Source organism: Misgurnus anguillicaudatus, chromosome 5, assembly GCF_027580225.2.
Source record: "Misgurnus anguillicaudatus chromosome 5, ASM2758022v2, whole genome shotgun sequence".
Lineage (NCBI taxonomy): Eukaryota > Metazoa > Chordata > Actinopteri > Cypriniformes > Cobitidae > Misgurnus > Misgurnus anguillicaudatus.
Window position 1 is genome coordinate 12,591,346 of NC_073341.2, and position 20,643 is coordinate 12,611,988.

Here is a 20,643-nt window from a genome sequence, read left to right on the forward strand (position 1 = left end):
TTCTGTTCTGTGTATCTCAGGGCGGTTGAACAGCCCTTTTCTGTCCAAGCAGTCATGTGATCCAGAGCCATTACGTTCTCCTGTGCGTCAGGCTTCGTCGCCCTTGCGAGCCAGAGGTACACAGACCTTATCATTCGTTTTACAAAGGTTTGGTGTTTCCATACTTTCTGCTATTTCTCTCTTGATTTAATGCTTTTATGTGAGACTAACATCTAACCAAGTCACTCGCACGTTCTCTGTGCATGCTTAAGATTTTACACTACATGTTTTGGAAATTCACCATTTGATTCCCAGGTTACTGTGTGTGTGTGTGTTGGATTTTGCATATATTTGCAGTGCCGAACGGTTCACGCTAGGTCTGGGCAGTATGATACAGTAGTTCACACCGTGCATGAGTAGAAATATAAACCAGAAAACATACTAAACCCTTCAAATTATGTTATATCAGTGTCGCATTTAAAAAAAACTATTCAAACTAGTGCATCCAAGAAACTTTAGTGTAGATATCATTGAATATTTTTACAGGACTGATTTAGGTTTGACTTGTCATGGCACGCTGCTTGCAACATCACACCGCTTGCAAAACTAATAGTGAATTTAATTGATTTACGGTCACAGGTATGCGTGTCGGCTATGTTGCAATAGGTTTGAACATGCTGATTCAGCATTCAGATTCTTTACCTTTCATACTGATGCCTTCACCAGACTTGTCATTTTGTTATGAATGATCTTATCTTTTAGTTTTTTTCCATGAGGATAAATAATAAACTAGTATGAAACTGTATCTTTCTGTTTAACTGCTTAACTGTCACGGGCCCATAGGCGGTTCATTATTTTGTGTCTTTATGGTTCAATTAAAAGGGTTAAAATTGCAAAATAAATTTGCAGATTACTTGCATACATTTTCTTTTTTTAAGACCAAGTCTAAAATTTCTGGTTTTACTTCTTTTTGAAAGAATATTTGGGGGATAATTTAAAAAACGTCAATTGGTGTAACTAGTATTTTTTAAATGAAAATATAAATATATTCATAAAAAATGTGTAATAAAATATAATTATCTAGTTTAGTGTAATATGATTTTTTTAACATACATTTTAAATCATTTGTCAAAGATTTTTTTTAAAAAAAAGAACTGTTTTCAGCATATGACAGGACAAATATTACAAAAACATTAAGAAAAATTTACATTAAGAAATACCTAATAAAATTAGATTTTAAAATATATTTTTTAAATGATTACGTTTAAATGCCATCAAGGTGGATAAAATATTTTCTATTTCTCATTCTTTGGCGCAATTGCCGGTTACATCATTTGACATTTTTTCAGGTCTTAACTTTCATAAAAATGGTGCAAATGTAATTTTTATTGCATAAAATTAACATAAATACACTGTGCATTGAAATAAAACCTAATGCATGCTTTTAAAACAAAAGCAACCGGGCCCAAATTTTTTACGTAACCATGATATCGATAATAGCCTTTTCGAAAACTAAAATAATCTTGACACACTATATATCGTTGGAAAGCTTTTGGAGTTTAGATTATATATTTTGTCACCATTTTACAAAAAGAATGATGTAGTGGAAGTCATTTTGTAAAATATCTGGTTGTTATTACATATTTATAACACTAATAGCCTACTCCAAACCTAACATAATGTTGACAAACACTATATATTGTTGGAAAGCTCTAAAAAAAGCTTTTTGCACTAATAATAATGCAGTGACAGTAATTTATTAATTTGTGATAAGAGTATGCATTAAACCAATGACACCTAGTGGCCATTGTTGGAAAATCTACTAAAAGTGTCACAAAAACCTAATTTTTTGTGATTTTAAACTTGAATTTGGATCAAAACTAGTGCATTTTTTATGTGAAACATTTTTAATTTTTCTAAAGATTTTTATAGAAAATATATACTTAACTCTTTCCCCACCATTGACAAGTTAACTCGTCAAGTAAGAAAAAACGCTTTCCTGCCTTTGACGATTATTTTCCAGCAATCCGTAACACAGCTATTATCCACCAGGTGGCGCTCTTCTGCAACTTATACAACCCAGAAGCATGAAAGAGTAAGAACTTGGTGTATGTTTTGAAGATCGCTCTGAATCTGATCTCTATAAAAAGTCCTTCATAAATATGGAATTATCTCAGATTTTTGTTCAAATTTGGTGTTTTTGAAGAAACTTACCCATATTTGAGAGGTGATAAAAAGAGAACTAATCAAGGTTGGATGAAATTTTTTTTTTGAAAGTGGAGGGTCTGTTATTTTATTTGATATATTGTTTGTTTATATATTTAAAGAAGAACATTTTCTGGAAGGCATTGAACTTTTGTGAAAATCATGAAAAATGTTGGCGCTGGCTGGAAACTTTTTTTTTAAACGCTGGCGGGAAAAGAGTTAATATAACATTATTTTAGATTTTAAAACAAACTTAAACTGCTATAACAACTTTATTATTTCATTTGAACAACTCCAGACAATTAATTGAAAAACTTAAAAGTGTTCTATTTAAAAAAAGACCAAGATTAGGCTTCTAGACCAAAAAATACCACAGTTACACTGATTTGAATGTGAAAGGGGTTTGATTCTCAGGAAACTCACCAAAAGATTAATATATAGCTGTAATGCACTATAAATCGCTTGATATGTAAATGATGTGTAACCTCAATATTTAAATGACTCATATCATGATTTAAGATATTGGTCATACTGCTAACTCCTAGTTTGAACTCTTCACTCCACCTCTGTATGTAAAACTGAAAATTGAGTTGTCCCAGTTTGTGCGTGTTACAATGCATGTGTGTGTTTTGCGTGTCCATGCATGTGTGTGTTCTTCAGTAGAGACCAGTTTTGATGAACCGCCCAGAACTCAGTATGTGGAACCAGAGCCAGAACCTGAGCCAGAATATGAAGGTGGGATTTACAAACACAAAAATTTTCAGTTCCTCTCACTTCGGTCGCTGTATCGGATGTATTAGCAACATTTCCTTAAATCTCATGACATTTGTCATATTTCATAAAAAAATAGAAAGTTTTAGCTTGTATGTTTGAAGGAATGTTCTACTCATTTTCAATATTAAAATATGTTATGCTAAGCTAAATGCTATCGAAGCCTCGCAGCGCGCTCCAGGGCTTACGTGCACGCACACAGATGATAGAGGGATGTATCAACAATTCTTAGTTAAGGTAATAACATATTTTAATATTGAAAGGAGGTGGACTATTCCTTTAATTATTGCAAACAAGGTAAAACATACAAAAATGCTCCAAAATGTATATATCATGGTTGTATTTGCTGTACTAGTATTTGGCTGTAACTTATGCTTTATTTTAATACAATAATATGTGAATTGTCGTAAAAATAGGATATATTTTTTGTCGTCTTTAAAGGATTAGTCAATTTTCTTAAAAAAAAATCCAGATGGTTCGCTCGCCACCATGTCATCCGGGGTGTTGGTGTCTTTTTTTGTTCAGTCGAGAGGAAATTATGTTTTTTGGGAAAAACATTCCAGGATTTTTCTCGTTTTGGTGGACTTTAATGGACCCCAACACTTAACAGTTTTAATGCAGTTTAAAATTGCAGTTTCAAAGGACTCTAAACGATCTCAAACGAGGCATAAGGGTCTTATCTAGCTAAACGATTGTCATTTTTGACAAGAAAAATATGCGCTTTTAAACCACAACTTCTCGTCTTCCTCTGGTCCTGTGGTGCGCCAGCGCGACCTAACGTAATTGCGTAATGACGTAGAAAGGTCACGTGTTATATATATGAAACGCACATTTGCGGACCATTTTAAACAATAAACTGACACAAAGACATTAATTATTATCATTCCACATACAACAACGTCGGAACGGTCCTCTTTCAACACACTTGTAAACACTGGGGCGGAGTTTCGCATACGCCATTCGTGACCTCTTGACGTCATGACGTATTGCGTGAGGTCGCGCTGGCGCATCAGAGGACCGGAGGAAGACAAGAAGTTGTGTTTTTTTTTTGTCAAAAATGACAATCTTTCGCTAGATAAGACCCTTATGCCTCATTTGGGATCGTTTAAAGTCCTTTCAAACTGCAGTTTTAAACTGCATTAAACTGTTAAGTGTGGGGTCCATTAAAGTCTATTAAAATGAGAAAAATCCTGGAATGTTTTCCTCAAAAAACAACATTTCGGATGACATGGTGGTGAGTAAATTATCTAATTTGGACTAATGAACTAATCCTTTAAAGGGATAATTCGCCCAAAAATGAAACGTCCGTCATCATTTGCTCACCTTCGAGTCGTTCCAAGCTTGCATACATTTCTGCTGAATACAAATGAAATAGTTTTAAGAATGTTTGTAATCAGGCAGATCTGGGGCACCATTGACTTCCATGGTTGGAAAAAAATAATACTGTGGGGGTGAGTGGTGCCCCAGATCTGTAGGGTTTTATTCATTAGACATTCATGCAAGTTTGGAACGACTCAAGGGTGAGCAAAACCCTTTAGGGTTTTTTTGTTCTCATAAGATTCACCAGCTTCATCAGCCTCATGTTTTGTGTTCGGTCAGTAAGCTGTTTGTCAGCGTCACTCTGTGGGGAGATTGTGTTATTGCAAGAGACTGTTAATGATTCTCTCATTGTCATTGATGTTTCAGATGTACAAGTGCCTGAAACTCATTATGAAACGCACATAAAACCTCAGCAGCCAGAAGCAGAGTATGAGGCAGTAGTGGAACCTGTCAATGTCTATGAGGATCCGGGACAGGTACATCACTCAGTACCAGAACCCAAAAGTTCTTACAAACTGTTACAAAAAGCGTGTGTTTAAATGTTAGACGTATTAAAGACGGGGTGCATGATTTTTGAAAAACACTTTGGAAAAGGGAGTCTGGCTGACTACCAAAACACACTTGTAGCCAACCAGCAATAAGGGGCGTGTCTACTAACCGACATCATTGCATGGGTTGCGTATGTGTGGGACGGGTCTATCAAAAGAAGGTCCAAATTCTATTGGGGAAGGAGCGTGTTTCTTTAGGTGATTTCTTATATCAACATTGGCTTTCAGAGATCATGCACCCCGCCTTTAAAGACTCAAACGATGATTTATAAAGCATTTAAAGGGATAGTGCACCAAAAAAATAATTTAAAAATGGTTTCTTTCTTCTGATGAACACACAAGAAGATATTTTGGTAATTGATGGTAAGCACACAGTTGACTGCATCCATTGACTGCAATAGTAGGAAAAATAAATACTATGGAAGTCATTGGGTACTGTCTACTGTGTGCTTACCATCAGTTAATGTCTATATTTTCACACAATTCTAAATTAAGTCAGAAAATAATGTAGACTTGATTTTCTCATCTGACATTTGATTGGATAGCAGATGTTAGGCTAAGATGTTACTGCCTCATTTTATTTTCGCTGCCTACGTCGTTTCATGAGATAGTTATTAAATTTTTAGGATATAATAAACAAACATTTATGCCTTTAAAATAATGCGCACACCATGAATGATTTTAAATGATGTGGTGTAATGATCTCCATACAGGTGGAGGAAGAGAACACATATGATCAGGCTGGTGATCGTGGCGTCTGTGCCAGGGCTCTATATGACTACCAAGCTGGTGAGTACGTGTACACATGATATACCGTATATGCTGACGTGCACATTTTTTCCCACACTTCTCCTTTTTCACTCTCGCAATTACGCTGCAGCTTTGTTAATCCTGCACAATATTTTATCACATCACGCCTTTGCAAAAAGCGTATGATAAATATATTACATGCATATTGGCTTGTAAAAGTAAACTATATGTGTGTATCTCCTCAGCCGATGACACCGAGATTTCGTTTGACCCCGATGAGATCATTACCGGTATCGAGATGATCGATGAAGGCTGGTGGCGAGGATACAGCCAGGACGGTCATTTCGGGATGTTTCCGGCTAACTACGTAGAACTGATCTAACGTCCCGCATCTCCCATTAAAGTCGGACTATAACAAATCTCTGGTGCTGGGAGCACAATGGGATCAGTATATTTGATTGAAAAGACTCAAATTAAAATCATGGACCAAAAGAGTGCTAGTGGTGTGATCGGGGGGTATTTAAAACTCTGAGAATTATCTATACTGTACTGGTAGCTTTGTGTTGTTCAATTTATTTCATTTCAAACGGTCTGCTCATTTCACAAAATACTGATGGCTGATGCCGGCAGATACAACAGGGTTCATACACTGTAAAAAAGGCTTGTTTGTTTAACTTAACCCTTTAAAGTAAGTTATCTGGTTGCCTTAAAATGTTGTGTAAAACTACTATTTTTAAGTTGAATTCACTCAAAAACCAGGTAACTTTAAGTTGAACCAACTTTTTTTTACAGTGTGCAAATATCTTTTTAGACTGAACCTTTCCTTAATCTTTTTTTTTATTTGAAGACATTTCAAACAGCATTTCAACAACATGCTGCACTTTTTAAATGGAAAATATTTGTTGCGTTAGTGATATTCAGTGCATCTACCGTAAGTTTGTGGTATAACGGTCCTGTTTTGCCTTGATTTTTGCCTTTTATTTCTCCACAAGACCGGGTTGGACTGCCTTGCATTCTTGAAGAACATAGCGCAGATGTTTGGTTGCAGTGTTTATTGAGTTCGGACTGAAACTTTAAGTTTATTTGCACTTTTCTGATGTTATCATCACTCTTCAGTGATAAGCAAGTTATTTAGGATCAGACTGGGATGGTAAGTTATACCACAGCTTTCTTGTCTACTCAGAAATGTGGAGAATCTTAATACTGTGATTTTTAGGTTTCAGGGAACCTTCATTTTGTCATCGTGCTGCCTTTCGTTCTGCATTAACTTTGCAAAAACTCAAAGAAAATCATTTCAGTTGTTTTTCAACCCTTGCGTTTATTTGTTTGCATACACACACACATATAGTATACTGTCACTGCTGTGCCAATAAGAGAGTGTTGATGGATGGAGTATTTTTGAGAAAAGGAGTTTAACAAAGACCCATATTGAAAAACATCATAACTCAACAGTGGTGTTGTTAGAGGTTGTTGTGAATATCTAACTAGTCTGCACAATGTTGTAATTTCCATTAAAAGAATAAATAAATGAGTTTTAAGATGGATCGAAAGCAGCGTTTTTGTGTTTTTCCCTCGGTGGTGTACAACTGTCCAAGTCACAGGTTTTAAAGGGATAGTTCACCCAAAAATAAAAATTCTGTCATGTTGTTACAAACCTGTGTACATTTTTTTGTTCTGATAAACATGAAGGAAGATATTTAGAGAAATGTTTGTAATCAAACCGTTCATGGACCCCATTGACTTCCATAGTAGGGAAAAAAGAATACTATGGAAGTAAATGGGGACCACTAACGGTTATAAACATTTCTCAAAATATCTTCCTTTGTGCTCATCAGAACAAAGAAATTTATACAGGTTTGTACTCGCCTAAGAATTAGTAAATGATGACAGAACTATAATTTTGGGGTGAACTATCCCTTTAAGGCAGGGATGTCCAAATTCAGTCCTGGAGGGCTGGTGTCTTTGCAGAGTTTTGCTCCAATCCTAATCAAACACACCTGATCCGGCTAATTAATCTCTTACTATGCATTCAGGCAGGTGTGTTGAGGGAAATTTCAACTCTGTGGGACACCAGCTGTTACAAACCTGTATACATTTCTTTGTTCTGATGAACACAAATGAAGATATGTTGAAAAATGTTTGTAAACATGCAGATCTAGGGCACTATTCACTTCCACAGTTGGAAAAAATGATATGGATGTCAATGGTGCCCCAGATCTATTTGGTTTCAAACATTTGTCAACATGTCTTCATTTGTGTTCAGTAGGGATGCTTGGATCGGTCGGCCGCCGATCAATCTATCTATATTCTTCTACATTTCCTTGAATAGGCTGCGTCCGAAACCGCATACTGTATAGTAGGTACTGAATTAGATGAAGTACCTACTTACTTAGCGTTAAAACAGTAGGTACTGTATAGTATGAATCCTGGTAGTATGAATGAGATTTGGACGTACTACATCCGCCATGTTGCTACATCACGTGATATACGTCGTCATCACGTCATGTCATTTCAGCGCGAAAACAACCGCATGCCTCGTCTTCTTCGTTGGATAACTCCTCTCCCGGGGCATCATGGGATAGTGAAGCGTCCATCGTATGCACACTGCAAAATCTAACCGGAAGTAGTAGGTCATCCGGGTACTTTTCGCATACTGTTTTTTGAATACTATGTATTCGGACATACTACTCGCCTCGCCTACTGCTTTTCGCGTACTATATAGTAAGTAGTAGGCTGTTTCGGACGCAGCAATAGTGTTTGTAATGGTGCTTCTTCTGTGGCACAATTGGAGTTTCTGCAAGAGAGCGCCCTCTGGCTTTTGGATGTGCCGGGATTTCACCGTAATTCATTCAAATTCAATCCTTAAGAAAACGCGAATTTGCACGATTAATCGTTACAGACCTAATCTGTGGTATTACTTTATCTAGAAAAAAGTCATCAAAGAGCTTGCATATCAGCTTTAAAAAATCGGTATTGGCTGATCACGAAGATAACAAATCGGTATTCGGTATCGGCTGCAAAAAAACCTGATCAGAGCATCTCTAGTGTTCAGCAGAACAAAGAAATGTATACAGGTTTATAACAGCTGTGCTGAGCATTGGGATCAGTGTTTTGTAAGATATTTTAAAGGTCTCTTGCTCTCCAGAGAGTTCCTAAAATGTGGAAACATGTTACTGTGGTGCCTGTCCCTAAAACTGCAAAAGCACCAACCTTTAAAGGATTAGTCCATTTTCTTAAAAGAAAAATCCAGATAATTTACTCACCACCATGTCATCCAAAATGTTGACGTCTTTCTTTGTTCAGTCAAGAAGAAATTATGTTTTTTGAGGAAAACATTGCAGGATTTTTCTCATTTTAATGGACTTTAATAGAACCCAACATTTAATACTTAACTCAACACGTAACGGTTTTTTTCAACGGAGTTTCAAAGGACTATAAACAATCCCAAACGAGGCATAAGGGTCTTATCTAGCAAAACGATTGTCATTTTTGACAAGAAAAATAAAAAATATGCTCTTTTAAACCACAACTTTTCGTCTTGGACCGGTCCAGCACGACTTAACGTAAATGCGTAGGGAGGTCATGTGTTGCATATATAAAACGCACATTTGCGGACCATTGTAAACAATAAACTGACACAACGACATTAATTAGTATCAGTTGACATACAACAATGTAGGAACAGTCCTCTTTCTCAACACTTGTAAACACTGGGGCGGAGTTTCGCGTTCGTCCTCTGTGACCTCTTGACGTCATGACGTATTGCGTCGGGTCACGCTATCGCATCACGACCGGATCTAGACGAGAAGTTGTGCTTTAAAGGTGTATGTTGTCAAAAATGACAATCGTTTTGCTAGATAAGACCCTTGTGCCTCGTTTGGGATCGTTTGTGGTCATTTGAAACTCTGTTGAAGAGGCTGTTACGTGTTGAGTATTGAGTGTTGGGTTCTATTGAAGTCCATTAAAATGAGAAAAATCCTACAATGTTTTCCTCAAAAAACATAATTTCTTCTTGACTGAACAAAGAAAGACATCAACATTTTGGATGACATGGTGGTGAGTAAATTATCTGGATTTTTCTTTTAAGAAAATTGACTAATCCTTTAATGATCTTAAGCCAATAGCACTTACATCTTACACTCTCAGAAATAAAGGTACAAAAGTTGTCACCGGGACAGTACCCTTTCAAAAAGGTACACATTTGTACCCAAAGAGTGCATATTAGTACCTCAAAGGTGCATATTGATAGTTCAAAGATACATATTTGTACCTAAATGGTACATATTAGGACCTTTTTTAAAGGGTACTGCCCCAGTGACAGCTTTGTACACAGCAAAATCACCAGTGTTAAATTTTCAGGGATGGTGTTAAATAAACAGTGTTGATGCTGTTTTAACACTATCTGGTAATAAAATAACACTGCCATTGCTAGGCCAGTGTTATATTCACGACAGTGTCAGTGTAAAACCAGGGTGTTATCAGATTTCACTCTGAGCGGTGTAAATCAAGCCACGCCTTCACTAAACATATCCTGTCAGGGATTTTACCGCCATTTTCTTTCAAAGGAGGACTGAAGAGAGCAGGTAAATCTCATAATATTCACATGGTTTAGCTAAATTAAACTGTTATTTCTCTGTCTGACTCTACGCAGCCATATGCCAAAAAACCTAAATAAGATATTTTCCCCATTTTATTTCCCCTTTGTTCGTTATTTGGTTCAGTTTAATCAGAGCTACCTTGTGTTACGTTGTTCCCTTTTAGTATAAAGTTAAACTGCTAGCTAAAAGTTTTAACCAAGAAGGATAATATTAACAGGAGATATGAATGAAAGAATTGAACCATGATAAAACGCGACATGCACTACAAATTGAAGGTATGAAATTAAGTTAAATGAAAGCTCGTTTATTCACCATATGATGCTCGTTATGAGGTAATCATATAGGCTAGATACCGTGAGTTAACGAGGTCGTTTACATGCACGTGAGTGCACGGATATCGGTTAATTATTCAAATTACTGAAAAACACGGAGAAAACCGCAACCGCATTGCCATGTGTTTTTCTAAGATGTATGCAAACGAAAATATCACCAAACCAACAATTCATTTTACCAAATCCTCACTATATATCATGGTGAAATAAACATCAGAGATGCTTGTCAGAAGCTACTACTACCGGAACCACACACTGGTGATGTAGATCTTCTTCCAAGCTGGTATTCCTTGGAGCATCCACATTGAATGGAACCCTTCCGCATCGTCAGCAGGGATCTCAGGGTCCCGGGTGTTTCGCCCCTTAACCTGAACACCTCACCTGAGTGGGGCAGCAAAGACTAACTAGCCTTCACCTGCAGAAGGGGTCCAACTGTGGGCTCTCTTCAGCCACAGCCATCTTGAACTACACTCGGCTGCTTCGGCTATATCATTGGTGGCTTTCTTCAGCTGTTTAGCCTCCAAGCCCACCCTTTGTAGGAAACAGCGCAACGATTTTGCTGGGAATCCGCGGCAGCCGACTTCAATAGGGTAGTTGATTGCATGCCACCCTTTTACAACGGCTTCGTCGACCAGATCCTGGTACTTAGATTTCTTTAGCTGGTGGGATGTGGCTAACCTCTCTTCCCAGGGCACCGTGAGCTCCGCAACTACGATCGTTTTCGTGCTCCTTGATAACAGGACCATATCTGGTCGGAGGGAGGTCACTGCAACGTCCTGTGGGAAGACAAGCTTTCTTTTCAGGTCCACTCTTAACTCCCAGTCAGAGGCTTGTTGCAGTAAAGAGGTTGAATTCTTGGCCACCGTTCTGGTCTTGTGAACCTTGTCTCCCCCTCTCACAAAAGTTATAGCTTTGGGTGGGTAGACCTGCTTGTTGGCTTTGACTCGTTGCTGTTCCACCCATTTGGCGATTTCTGTGAGGACCTTGTCGTGCCTCCATCTGTACCGCCCCTCTGCCAATGCCTTTGGACAGCCAGTCAGGATATGGTTTAGCGTGCAGGAGACTGCTCCACATTAAATGCACGATGGATCTTCCTCTCCGCCCCATATCTTTATGTTTCTTGGTGTTGGCAACAGATCAGTCACCGAGCGCAGGAGAAAGCTCAACCTCCCTTGGTCGATCTGCCACAGTTCTTTCCATGACAACGATCGCTCCTGTGCCTGATCCCACTGCGTCCAGCGACCCTGAGAGGCAAGTCCGATCGCTTTCACCTGCCGCTCCTCCTCTGCTGCCTCACGGACTCTTTGTACCACTAAACCTCTTCTGGTTCTGGCATCAGCCCTGCTCCACCTCTTCTCGCTGTAGTGTCCAAGGCCCAGGCGTCCCTGGCATACCACGCCCACGATTTCCTGGTGTTTCCAGTGAGATTCTGCTTCCATCACAGCTTGTTGAGGCTTCCACTTTCTACCACATTTGATGGTCTTGCTTGCATGTCTTACTTTCCCATCCTCAGACGAAAGGAGTGTACTGACTGCCCTTGCTTTGGCAGCTTTAAACTCCTCGACCACCGATGAAACTGGCAAAGAAAGCTTGGAGGTCCTGCTGTACAGATTGACTGCGCTGAATGATGGGGGGACTCCCAACCATTTTCGCAAGAACTTACTGCACAGTCTTTCCATTCCTTCCACCTGAGATACAGGAAAGTCGTAAAGCAAAAAAGGCCATTGCAGCCGAGGTATGATGCCAAATTGAAAACACCAGACTTTGAACCTCCCGAGCAGTTGGCTTTGCTCAATGGCCTTGAGCCAGGTATTCAACTGGGCCTTGGTATCGGAAAGATTACCACTGTCCTTTAAGGAGCTGTCATACTGCTTTCCGAGGCATCGGATCCTTTGATCTTGGATTGTCGGAATCTTAGAGCCTTGAATGCTAAAGATGTTTCCTGTTAACTTTCCTTTCAAGATACTAAGGCTCCTTGACTTTTCTGGTTTAAACTGCAGGCGTGACCATGTTGCCATCTTATCCAGTTCACTCAAGATCCACTGTGTCCCCTGGATAGATGGAGTCATTACCGTCACGTCATCCATGAAAGCTCTGCAGGCGGGGTGTCTTGTGCCATCGTCTGCTTTTGGGCCTCTGCACTGCATTCCCCCTGCCTTAAGCAACAAATTCATAGCCGCTATAAAAAGGGTCACGGAAATTGTGCATCCTGCCATAATGCCCTTCTCAAGCCGTTGCCATTTGGTGGTGATGTTTCCCACAGTAAACCTCATCTGCAGTGCATTCATGTGTGCCATTACAAGCTCAACTACCTCTGATGGAACTCGGTAGTGATCCAATGCCTTTCGAATCAACTGATGTGGGACACTTGGGTAGGCTTTGGCAAGGTCCAGCCAAACAACAGAGAGTGTGTTGTTGTTACTTTTGGCTTCATTAATAAGTTGACTGATGACTGCCGTATGCTCCAGGCAGCCAGAATATCCTGGTACTCCTCCTTTCTGTACGCTGGGATCAATAAACTCGTTGGCAAGCAGGTATTTCGTTAACCTTTTGGCGATGATGGACCAGAAGATTTTCCCCTCTACATCCAGCAGGGAAATCTCCCGGAACTGGTCAAGTCTTGTGGAATTGAGCTCTTTTGGTACAAAGCAGCCTTCGGCAAGAGTCCAGAGCCCGGGTTCCAGCTTCTTCTTCCACAGTGTCCGTAGAAGCTTTGAGAGCCTCTTCAGCAGCAGTGGGCAGCATTTATAGATTTTATAGGTGGTGCCTGATGGTCCTGGGGCTGATCCCGCACGTGCTTTTGTCACTACCGCCCTCACTTCTTCCAAAGTAAAATCTGCCATGTTAAAAGGGGTGTGTGGTGTAAGAATCGGCAATGGAGAAGGACATTCCCCCAAAGGAAGACATCTGGAGGAGTCTCCATGTGCAGCCGCCACGCTATTTTCTATTTCCTCTTTTGCACATAACAGGGTCCCCCCCTTGGGTTTTCCTAATAGGTCCGCTGTGAATTGGAAAGGGTTGTTAAAAAAGGCTTTCCTCTTCCGGCGCTTCTCCCTCTGTTTCTCCCGTATGCTCTCAGCTCTACGAAGCTGGATTAGTTTTTTCCGCGTCTCTACGCTGATCTCATCCAGGGCCACTCTTTCCTCATCACTTGCTTCCCGCCACCTTTTCTTTGATGTCTTTAGTATTTCTCGCAACTCCTTAATCTGCCGTTGTCTCCTACTAGGCCCTGCCGACTTCCTGGGGCTCTTGTCTTCTTTTACACCAACGGTGTCGTAACAAGCCTGGTACACAACTTCAACCATGATCTTTATCTTCTTGACTGCATCTCCTTTCAGGGTGTTCTCCAAGATGGAATTTAAATCATTATCCAGTTGAGCCCATCTGCTGTCTGTTGCTGGTGGTAAATTCAAGCGTGGTTTCCTCTTGAAGTCTTCTGGACTTTCAGGTTCACAGTCTCTTCCTATGCTCCGAGTAGATTGAGCAGAGAGGTCTGGGGCACTGTGGTTTGCCTCCTGGCCCTGGACCTCCTCCACCGACTGATGAACACCCTTAACAAACTTGGAGAGGTTACTCTGTGTAAGCTCAGGTGCTCTGCGTTGCTGACTCTGCTCTTTGCACTTGGACTTGCCTTGGTGGATCTTAACACCACGCTCATTCTTGAAAAGTCCTCCGCAGATGTTGCATCTTCTTTTGGCTTCGACCTTCTGTCTTTCCACATCCATTCTCGTAATCCTTTTTCCATTTTCCAGGTCTTTAACAATCGATCCGTCCGATGGCAGATTATCCTCCCCGCCTCCTCGGTCTGCCTGGGGGTATTCTCTTGGTTCAGAACTCGTAGCTTATTACGCAGTGCTTCGGGGTGCTAGCCCTAACACTATTGCATGCCGTCTTTTCCGAGCTGTCATCCATTCTTTCACGGATGTCCATGGGTCTTTCCCCACCGCCAATGGGCCTCTCCCCATGGTCTCGACAATAAGGTGAAATAAACATCAGAGATGCTTGTCAGAAGCTACTACTACCGGAACCACACACTGGTGATGTAGATCTTCTTCCAAGCTGGTATTCCTTGGAGCATCCACATTGAATGGAACCCTTCCGCATCGTCAGCAGGGATCTCAGGGTCCCGGGTGTTTCGCCCCTTAACCTAAACACCTCACCTGAGTGGGGCAGCAAAGACTAACTAGCCTTCACCTGCAGAAGGGGTCCAACTGTGGGCTCTCTTCAGCCACAGCCATCTTGAACTACACTCGGCTGCTTCGGCTATATCATTGGTGGCTTTCTTCAGCTGTTTAGCCTCCAAGCCCACCCTTTGTAGGAAACAGCGCAACGATTTTGCTGGGAATCCGCGGCAGCCGACTTCAATAGGGTAGTTGATTGCATGCCACCCTTTTACAACGGCTTCGTCGACCAGATCCTGGTACTTAGATTTCTTTAGCTGGTGGGATGTGGCTAACCTCTCTTCCCAGGGCACCGTGAGCTCCGCAACTACGATCGTTTTCGTGCTCCTTGATAACAGGACCATATCTGGTCGGAGGGAGGTCACTGCAATGTCCTGTGGGAAGACAAGCTTTCTTTTCAGGTCCACTCTTAACTCCCAGTCAGAGGCTTGTTGCAATAAAGAGGTCGAATTCTTGGCCACCGTTCTGGTCTTGTGAACCTTGTCTCCCCCTCTCACTCATTCATTTGTATGCACAGATTGCTGGATTGGATGCAGTGTTGTAAGCTTTTCGTGGCGCTAGATGTCAGACAGATGCAAATGGCAAATACATACGAAAGTGTAAAACGTGTATGGCGAACATTTGTTTTTCTGTCATTATAGATGCTAGTTTGGTGAAAGTACACACTGAGTGCTTCAAATCATTCAGAAGAGATGCTGTTTTTAGGGCAGTTTATTAGAAGACCTGACATGGATGACTTCCAGTGAGAATCGACTGCTAATACTTATATAAATTCATTACAGAAGGTAAGTTTATATATTTATACATATAAATCATTTTATTTAACATAACTGAACAGTTAACCAATCTTTTTAGTATATGTAGTTTTGTACATATTATGGTTATTAATCTGGCAAGAAAGTCACATGACCTGCTGCCAACTTTAATAAAAATATATTATCTTCTCATACATCGTTTTGCTATTGATATCATATTAAATAGCAATCAAATTGATTACTAATTTGGAAATGTATAAATAAAGATTCATATTGTCTTGAGTGCTGTTTTTAATATAAAAAGAATGTTGAGTTTTCAGAGTCTTTATTGTCATTTTTTTGTGATAGGACTCTACCAGACTATATTTGAATACGGCATACCCATGAATTCTGAACTGTTATTCCTTAACCCAGTTTGGAGGATAAGAGCTTATCAACTAGTTATGTGAGTACACAGAGTACATTAGTACTGTACACTGTCTCTAACATGATTATACTGAGATGATTTTGATTCAAATAACGGTTAAAACTGCACCCTTTTTGGTATTTTCTTGACTCTTTTTGTCTTTGATAATCTGCAGAAATATGCTGAGGTGATGTATTGCAAAATAGCCAACATACAACAATTAAAGGATAATTGCAGACTACATCCTGATGAATATATGGATGACCCTCTGTCTGGTCAACAATAGTTTAAATATGGTAAGTGTACATGGGTTTGCTACTTTTACGGTTTTAAAGTTTAACTGTATACTCATGGTGTTTAAATTCTGTTTTGCTAGGATGGGACAGTGATGTGGCAGCTCTTCCCTAGCTCATTCACCTCTTGCCTTCATTTGTGAAAGGAAGAAAGACTGGAGAGGGTTAATGTGCAACTGAAGCTACTGATTGTGCTGTGTAAATTTTTTTTGGTATTTTGTTCTAGTTGTTTATTCAGCAGTTAGTTTGCTTGCATTGTTCACCCCATGTAAATGCATACAAGTTCATAAATACACATCAAATACACTCTTTTAAAACACTTAGGTGAGGAGCATCAATCCATGCTTTGAGGGGGATGAATCAGCACAGCCCTGCCTGCTCTGCGTTGGGAACAGAAGTTGCATCCAGAGTTTTTGCATCATTCTGGACCAAAAAGCTATTCCCTGCATGATGAAGACCACTGATGCAGCCTTCCACTACATCATGAGCAAAACAACTACAGAACTTAATACCAGGTTGGAATGTATTTAAGAAAAATTAAACGTCTTTTGAATTGAAATGTCTGTTTTTTTATGGAAAAATCTTTATATTGTGAAGGATAAGCATTTCTGCCTGCCAGTAAGGTAATTGCATGTATTTTAATGTTCAAGTTTTGAGTAGGGTGGCTAATTTTTTTAACTCTCATTTGATTTATTAAAGACCTTATAATAAGTGGTTTTCATGTCACTGCGCTGTGGTATAAGATAACTTTCATTATTCCATACTGTATTCTGTATTCTAATTGTAGCTGAGGTATTTAAATAAGCAGTATTAAATGCAAAGTGTTGTGTGTATCAATGTAAATATTAAATGTGATGTACTTTAATAAAAAGAGGTTTTGCAATATTTCTTGTCATTTGTCTTTTATAGAAACAACCCATTAGCAACAAAAGTGGCTATTAATCAGTATTTTAACACTTAACATTGTTGAATTCACATTACACTGGTGTTGACCTTAAATTAAGAGTGTTAATTTTTAACACTGTATTTGTGTGCCAACACCAGTGTAGTGTGGAAACAACAATGAATCGTGTTGAACAAAGTGTAAAATTTAACAATATTCAGTGTTGAATTAACATATAATGGGTGTTGTTAAATTAACACTACACTTTTGACTAAATTAACACAGTGTAGTGTGGACACACATACACACTTTGCCGGTGTTAAATTTGACACCGTGGGTGTTATTTTAACACCAGTGATTTTGCTGTGTACCTTTATTTTTGATGAAATGTTTTGAAAATTTAATGCTGGTTAAAACTAAAAGTCTTCTAGACCCCCTCAGGTTTGCTTATAGAACAAAGCGGGTGTCGAAGATGCAACAGCAACTTTATTAAATTTGGTTTTAAAGCATGTGGAAGGAAGTAAAACACATGTCAAGATTTAATTTGTGGATTTTCATCTGCTTTTAATTCCTAACTTTAGTGGATAAGTTAATCACTGATTTCGCTCTGGGTTTTAATTTGGTAGCTTGGATTTTAGATAACAGACTGAAATGGTGAGAGTTAATGGAAGTTTTTCATGTCCCCTGAGAACATCTACAGGAACCCCTCAAGGCTGTGTGTTGTCCGCTCTACTGTTTATTTTTATATACAAATGATTGTGTACACAGCAAAATCTGGAACCTCAGAATAACTCTATAAGAGTTAATTTCAACACTTTAAAAGTGTCTCATGGGGTCCACTCCCAATAGAGTTATTTTAACACTTTTGAAAGTGTTGGCACATTGACTCTTTTAAAGTGTTAGCAATTGACACTATACAGAGTTAAAAATCTAACTATAAATTTACACTTATCAGTGTTAAATATTTTTTATTTGTTAAAAATTAACTCCCTCTGTGTAATTTGTTAACTCCAATGTAGTGTTATATTTTTAATATGGTGTTAATATGGTAAATGTAAAGACGGAAACATATTAAGGTACTTTTGGGACAAAAAACTTTATTTTAAACAGTTTTTTTAATGTAACAAATACAGCAGTATAATCTATCATTCTCATTTTAAAACTATTAATGATTTTTTAAAATGTCATCTGATCAAAATTTATTTATGACAGAAAAATTGTCCTCAATGTATCATGCATTTAAGTGTTCATTAAATTAACATATTAACATCCGAGACAACTAAAAAGCACATTCCCAATGTATAACAACAGTACAGATATTTATAAACACAGTTTATGGGATGCTTCAGTTCATACAAACAAGTTTGACTTAATTTTAATCCAAAATCCATGTTGGTCTTCACATATTAACAGCAGAATTATGATGAACCAGTAGCTGTAAGGAGGGGATATGATCCTCAACGGTCAGACTTTCAGACTGGATATTGAACTTTTCTGTTAATAAAACAAAAATAAAAGGGAAAATTTCAGTATTAAAAAACAATACAAAATGCAAAAAACAATTTATGTTTTGCACAAAATACTCACTTTGTTATAAAATTGCTCTTCGTCTGAAGAATTTTTCATGTAGGCCTATTTCTGTGCTCCTCTAAAGTCCCCAAAGCAAATCTCCTGCACACATTAATGGATTTAAAAATATATATATTAAACTTAAACACCATATAAAGCAAAAAAACAACCACAAAAAAACTTCCAAAAACATTATACGAGTATGAATTGCTCCATCTGAGGCTAAGACCTAAACTCAACTGCCGAATTCATATAATGACAATAACACATGACTCTCAATGTTAAACTAACAGCAATATAAAACATAACACCTCACAACTCACAAATATTATTGATCAAAATGTTATTTATTGAACATTTACTTACCATTTACAGTAAAAGAGATGACCTTCTGCTTGAACTGCATCATCCAAAAACACGGTTCAGTGTGTGCTGTAAAAAGTGGGAGGTCTTCTCTATTTAACACCCTAAGAGTTAACAAACTCCACTAAGAAAACACTGTGGGAGTTGATTTTTTAAAAAAAGTGGTAACACTCTGTTTTGACACCAACTCTTTATTTTTATAGAGTTAAATAAAATAGTTTTAACTCAATCCAGTGTTAAATTAACTCTGAACTCTTTTTATTTCCATTAACACCGTAATTTTAACTCTGCTAAATTTGCTGTGTAAGCAAACACAAAAATGGGTTCTTTTTAAAGTTTGCTGATGACGCCTTCATTGTGAGTCTTTGGAAAATAATGAAATGTGTCACGACCCTGTGATTGATGACTTCGTGCAATGGTGTGATAATGCATGTCTGCAATTGAATGTGTGTAAGACAAATGATATGACTATTGATTTTAAAGGAAAACTAGATTCCTCTCAAGCCCCCCTTATTAGGGGTGAACCGTTATAAATGTGTGGACCATCTGGGGGCCACTACTGATAACAGATTGTGTTTTAATGTAAACACAGAGTTATTATGTAGCTACACTGTCAAAAATAAAGGTACAAAGCTGTCACTGGGGCAGTACCCTTTAAAAACAGTCCTAATATGTACCATTTGGGTACAAATTAAGAGTTTCGTTGCAAAATGAGATTTAAATTTTTCAGAAATCTGGTTTTTTGGTTGTGCATTCCAATTAATATCAATTCAACTGCAGTTGGTTTATTTTGATTTAAACCTTCATAACTTAAAAAATACAGATAAGTAGCACCATAAAACTAAATAAAAACATGATAACATAATAATAAACATGTTTTGACAAAAAGGTTAAAAACGTATTTATCTCGTTTTGCAACTAAACTCTACAAATGTATCTTTGAACTGCCAATATGCACCTTTAAAGTACTAATATGCACTCTTTGGGTACAAAGGTGTACATTTTTGAAAGGGTACTGTCCAACTTTTGTACCTTTATTTCTGAGAGTGTATAAAGGGATAGCAGCGTCTATATTGTTGAAGAAAATCTGATGGAATCGTTTTATAAATTTTACATTGAGCCAATTTTGTCCTTTTCTATTATCTGCTTGTTTGGATATCTGAGTGTTAAACACAAAAATGCATTAAACCGAATAGTTACCCTAAGTGGGAAGAGTAAAGAACAAAGCAGTTTGCCATTTTTGTTCAACAGAAATGTAAAGAGTCGTGCCCAATCTGTGATTTTGAATCATTGTACCCAGAGTTCTCTATGCCAGTGGTTCTCAAACTGGGCGCCCTGAGATAATGCCAGTTTAATGACATTTTATAAAATGCATTTATTTATCATAAATTCTGTGTAATTAAACCTTGGGGAAGAAAATAAGGGTACTAACTAAGAGGACTATAATTTAATGTTTTGTTTAAGTCAAATTTTAAGTTTATGTCATAAGTTTTCCTTTGAATGGATGCCCCATACAAAAAGTTTAAGAACCACATCTCTATGCTCCCCTCGGTTTTATGTTACAGACCTCCAATGGTGAAAAGTAACCATTATAAATATTTGTTTGTCCCCTGTGCTATTCGGCTGTTAAAGGTGCAGTGTGTAAATTTTAGCGGCATCTAGTGGTGAGGTGCTGGTGAATTGCAACCGA

At 38.3% G+C, this 20,643-nt stretch overlaps 1 protein-coding gene and 2 long non-coding RNA genes across 12 annotated transcripts in view; 2 read left to right on the top strand and 1 right to left on the bottom strand.

The window, feature by feature from the left end:
• The window catches only part of dbnlb (drebrin-like b), a 64,108-nt gene extending 56,991 nt beyond the window's left edge, over nucleotides 1–7,117 (top strand). For 2 of the 10 annotated variants that reach the window (XM_055167958.2, XM_055167956.2), the window contains 5 exons: nucleotides 21–116; nucleotides 2,845–2,919; nucleotides 4,642–4,751; nucleotides 5,537–5,612; nucleotides 5,819–7,117. In XM_055167958.2, coding sequence (XP_055023933.1) covers nucleotides 21–116; nucleotides 2,845–2,919; nucleotides 4,642–4,751; nucleotides 5,537–5,612; nucleotides 5,819–5,955 — 494 coding nt within the window. In that variant the 3' untranslated portion in view covers nucleotides 5,956–7,117. The remainder of the gene's footprint in view (nucleotides 1–20; nucleotides 117–2,844; nucleotides 2,920–4,641; nucleotides 4,752–5,536; nucleotides 5,613–5,818) is intronic. The other 8 variants (XM_055167964.2, XM_055167961.2, XM_055167962.2 and 5 more) reach the window with 5 other exon arrangements.
• An 8,106-nt stretch (nucleotides 7,118–15,223) lies between these two features.
• Nucleotides 15,224–17,023, top strand: LOC141363832 (uncharacterized). Its single transcript, XR_012369411.1, has 4 exons — nucleotides 15,224–15,469; nucleotides 15,788–15,884; nucleotides 16,021–16,141; nucleotides 16,222–17,023. It is a non-coding gene; the product is annotated as an uncharacterized lncRNA (long non-coding RNA).
• Nucleotides 17,024–17,776: 753 nt separating this feature from the next.
• On the bottom strand, nucleotides 17,777–19,052 carry LOC141363833 (uncharacterized). The gene is made up of 2 exons (XR_012369412.1): nucleotides 18,609–19,052; nucleotides 17,777–18,515 (listed from the first exon to the last, which is right to left on the bottom strand). It is a non-coding gene; the product is annotated as an uncharacterized lncRNA (long non-coding RNA).
• Nucleotides 19,053–20,643: the final 1,591 nt, after the last annotated feature.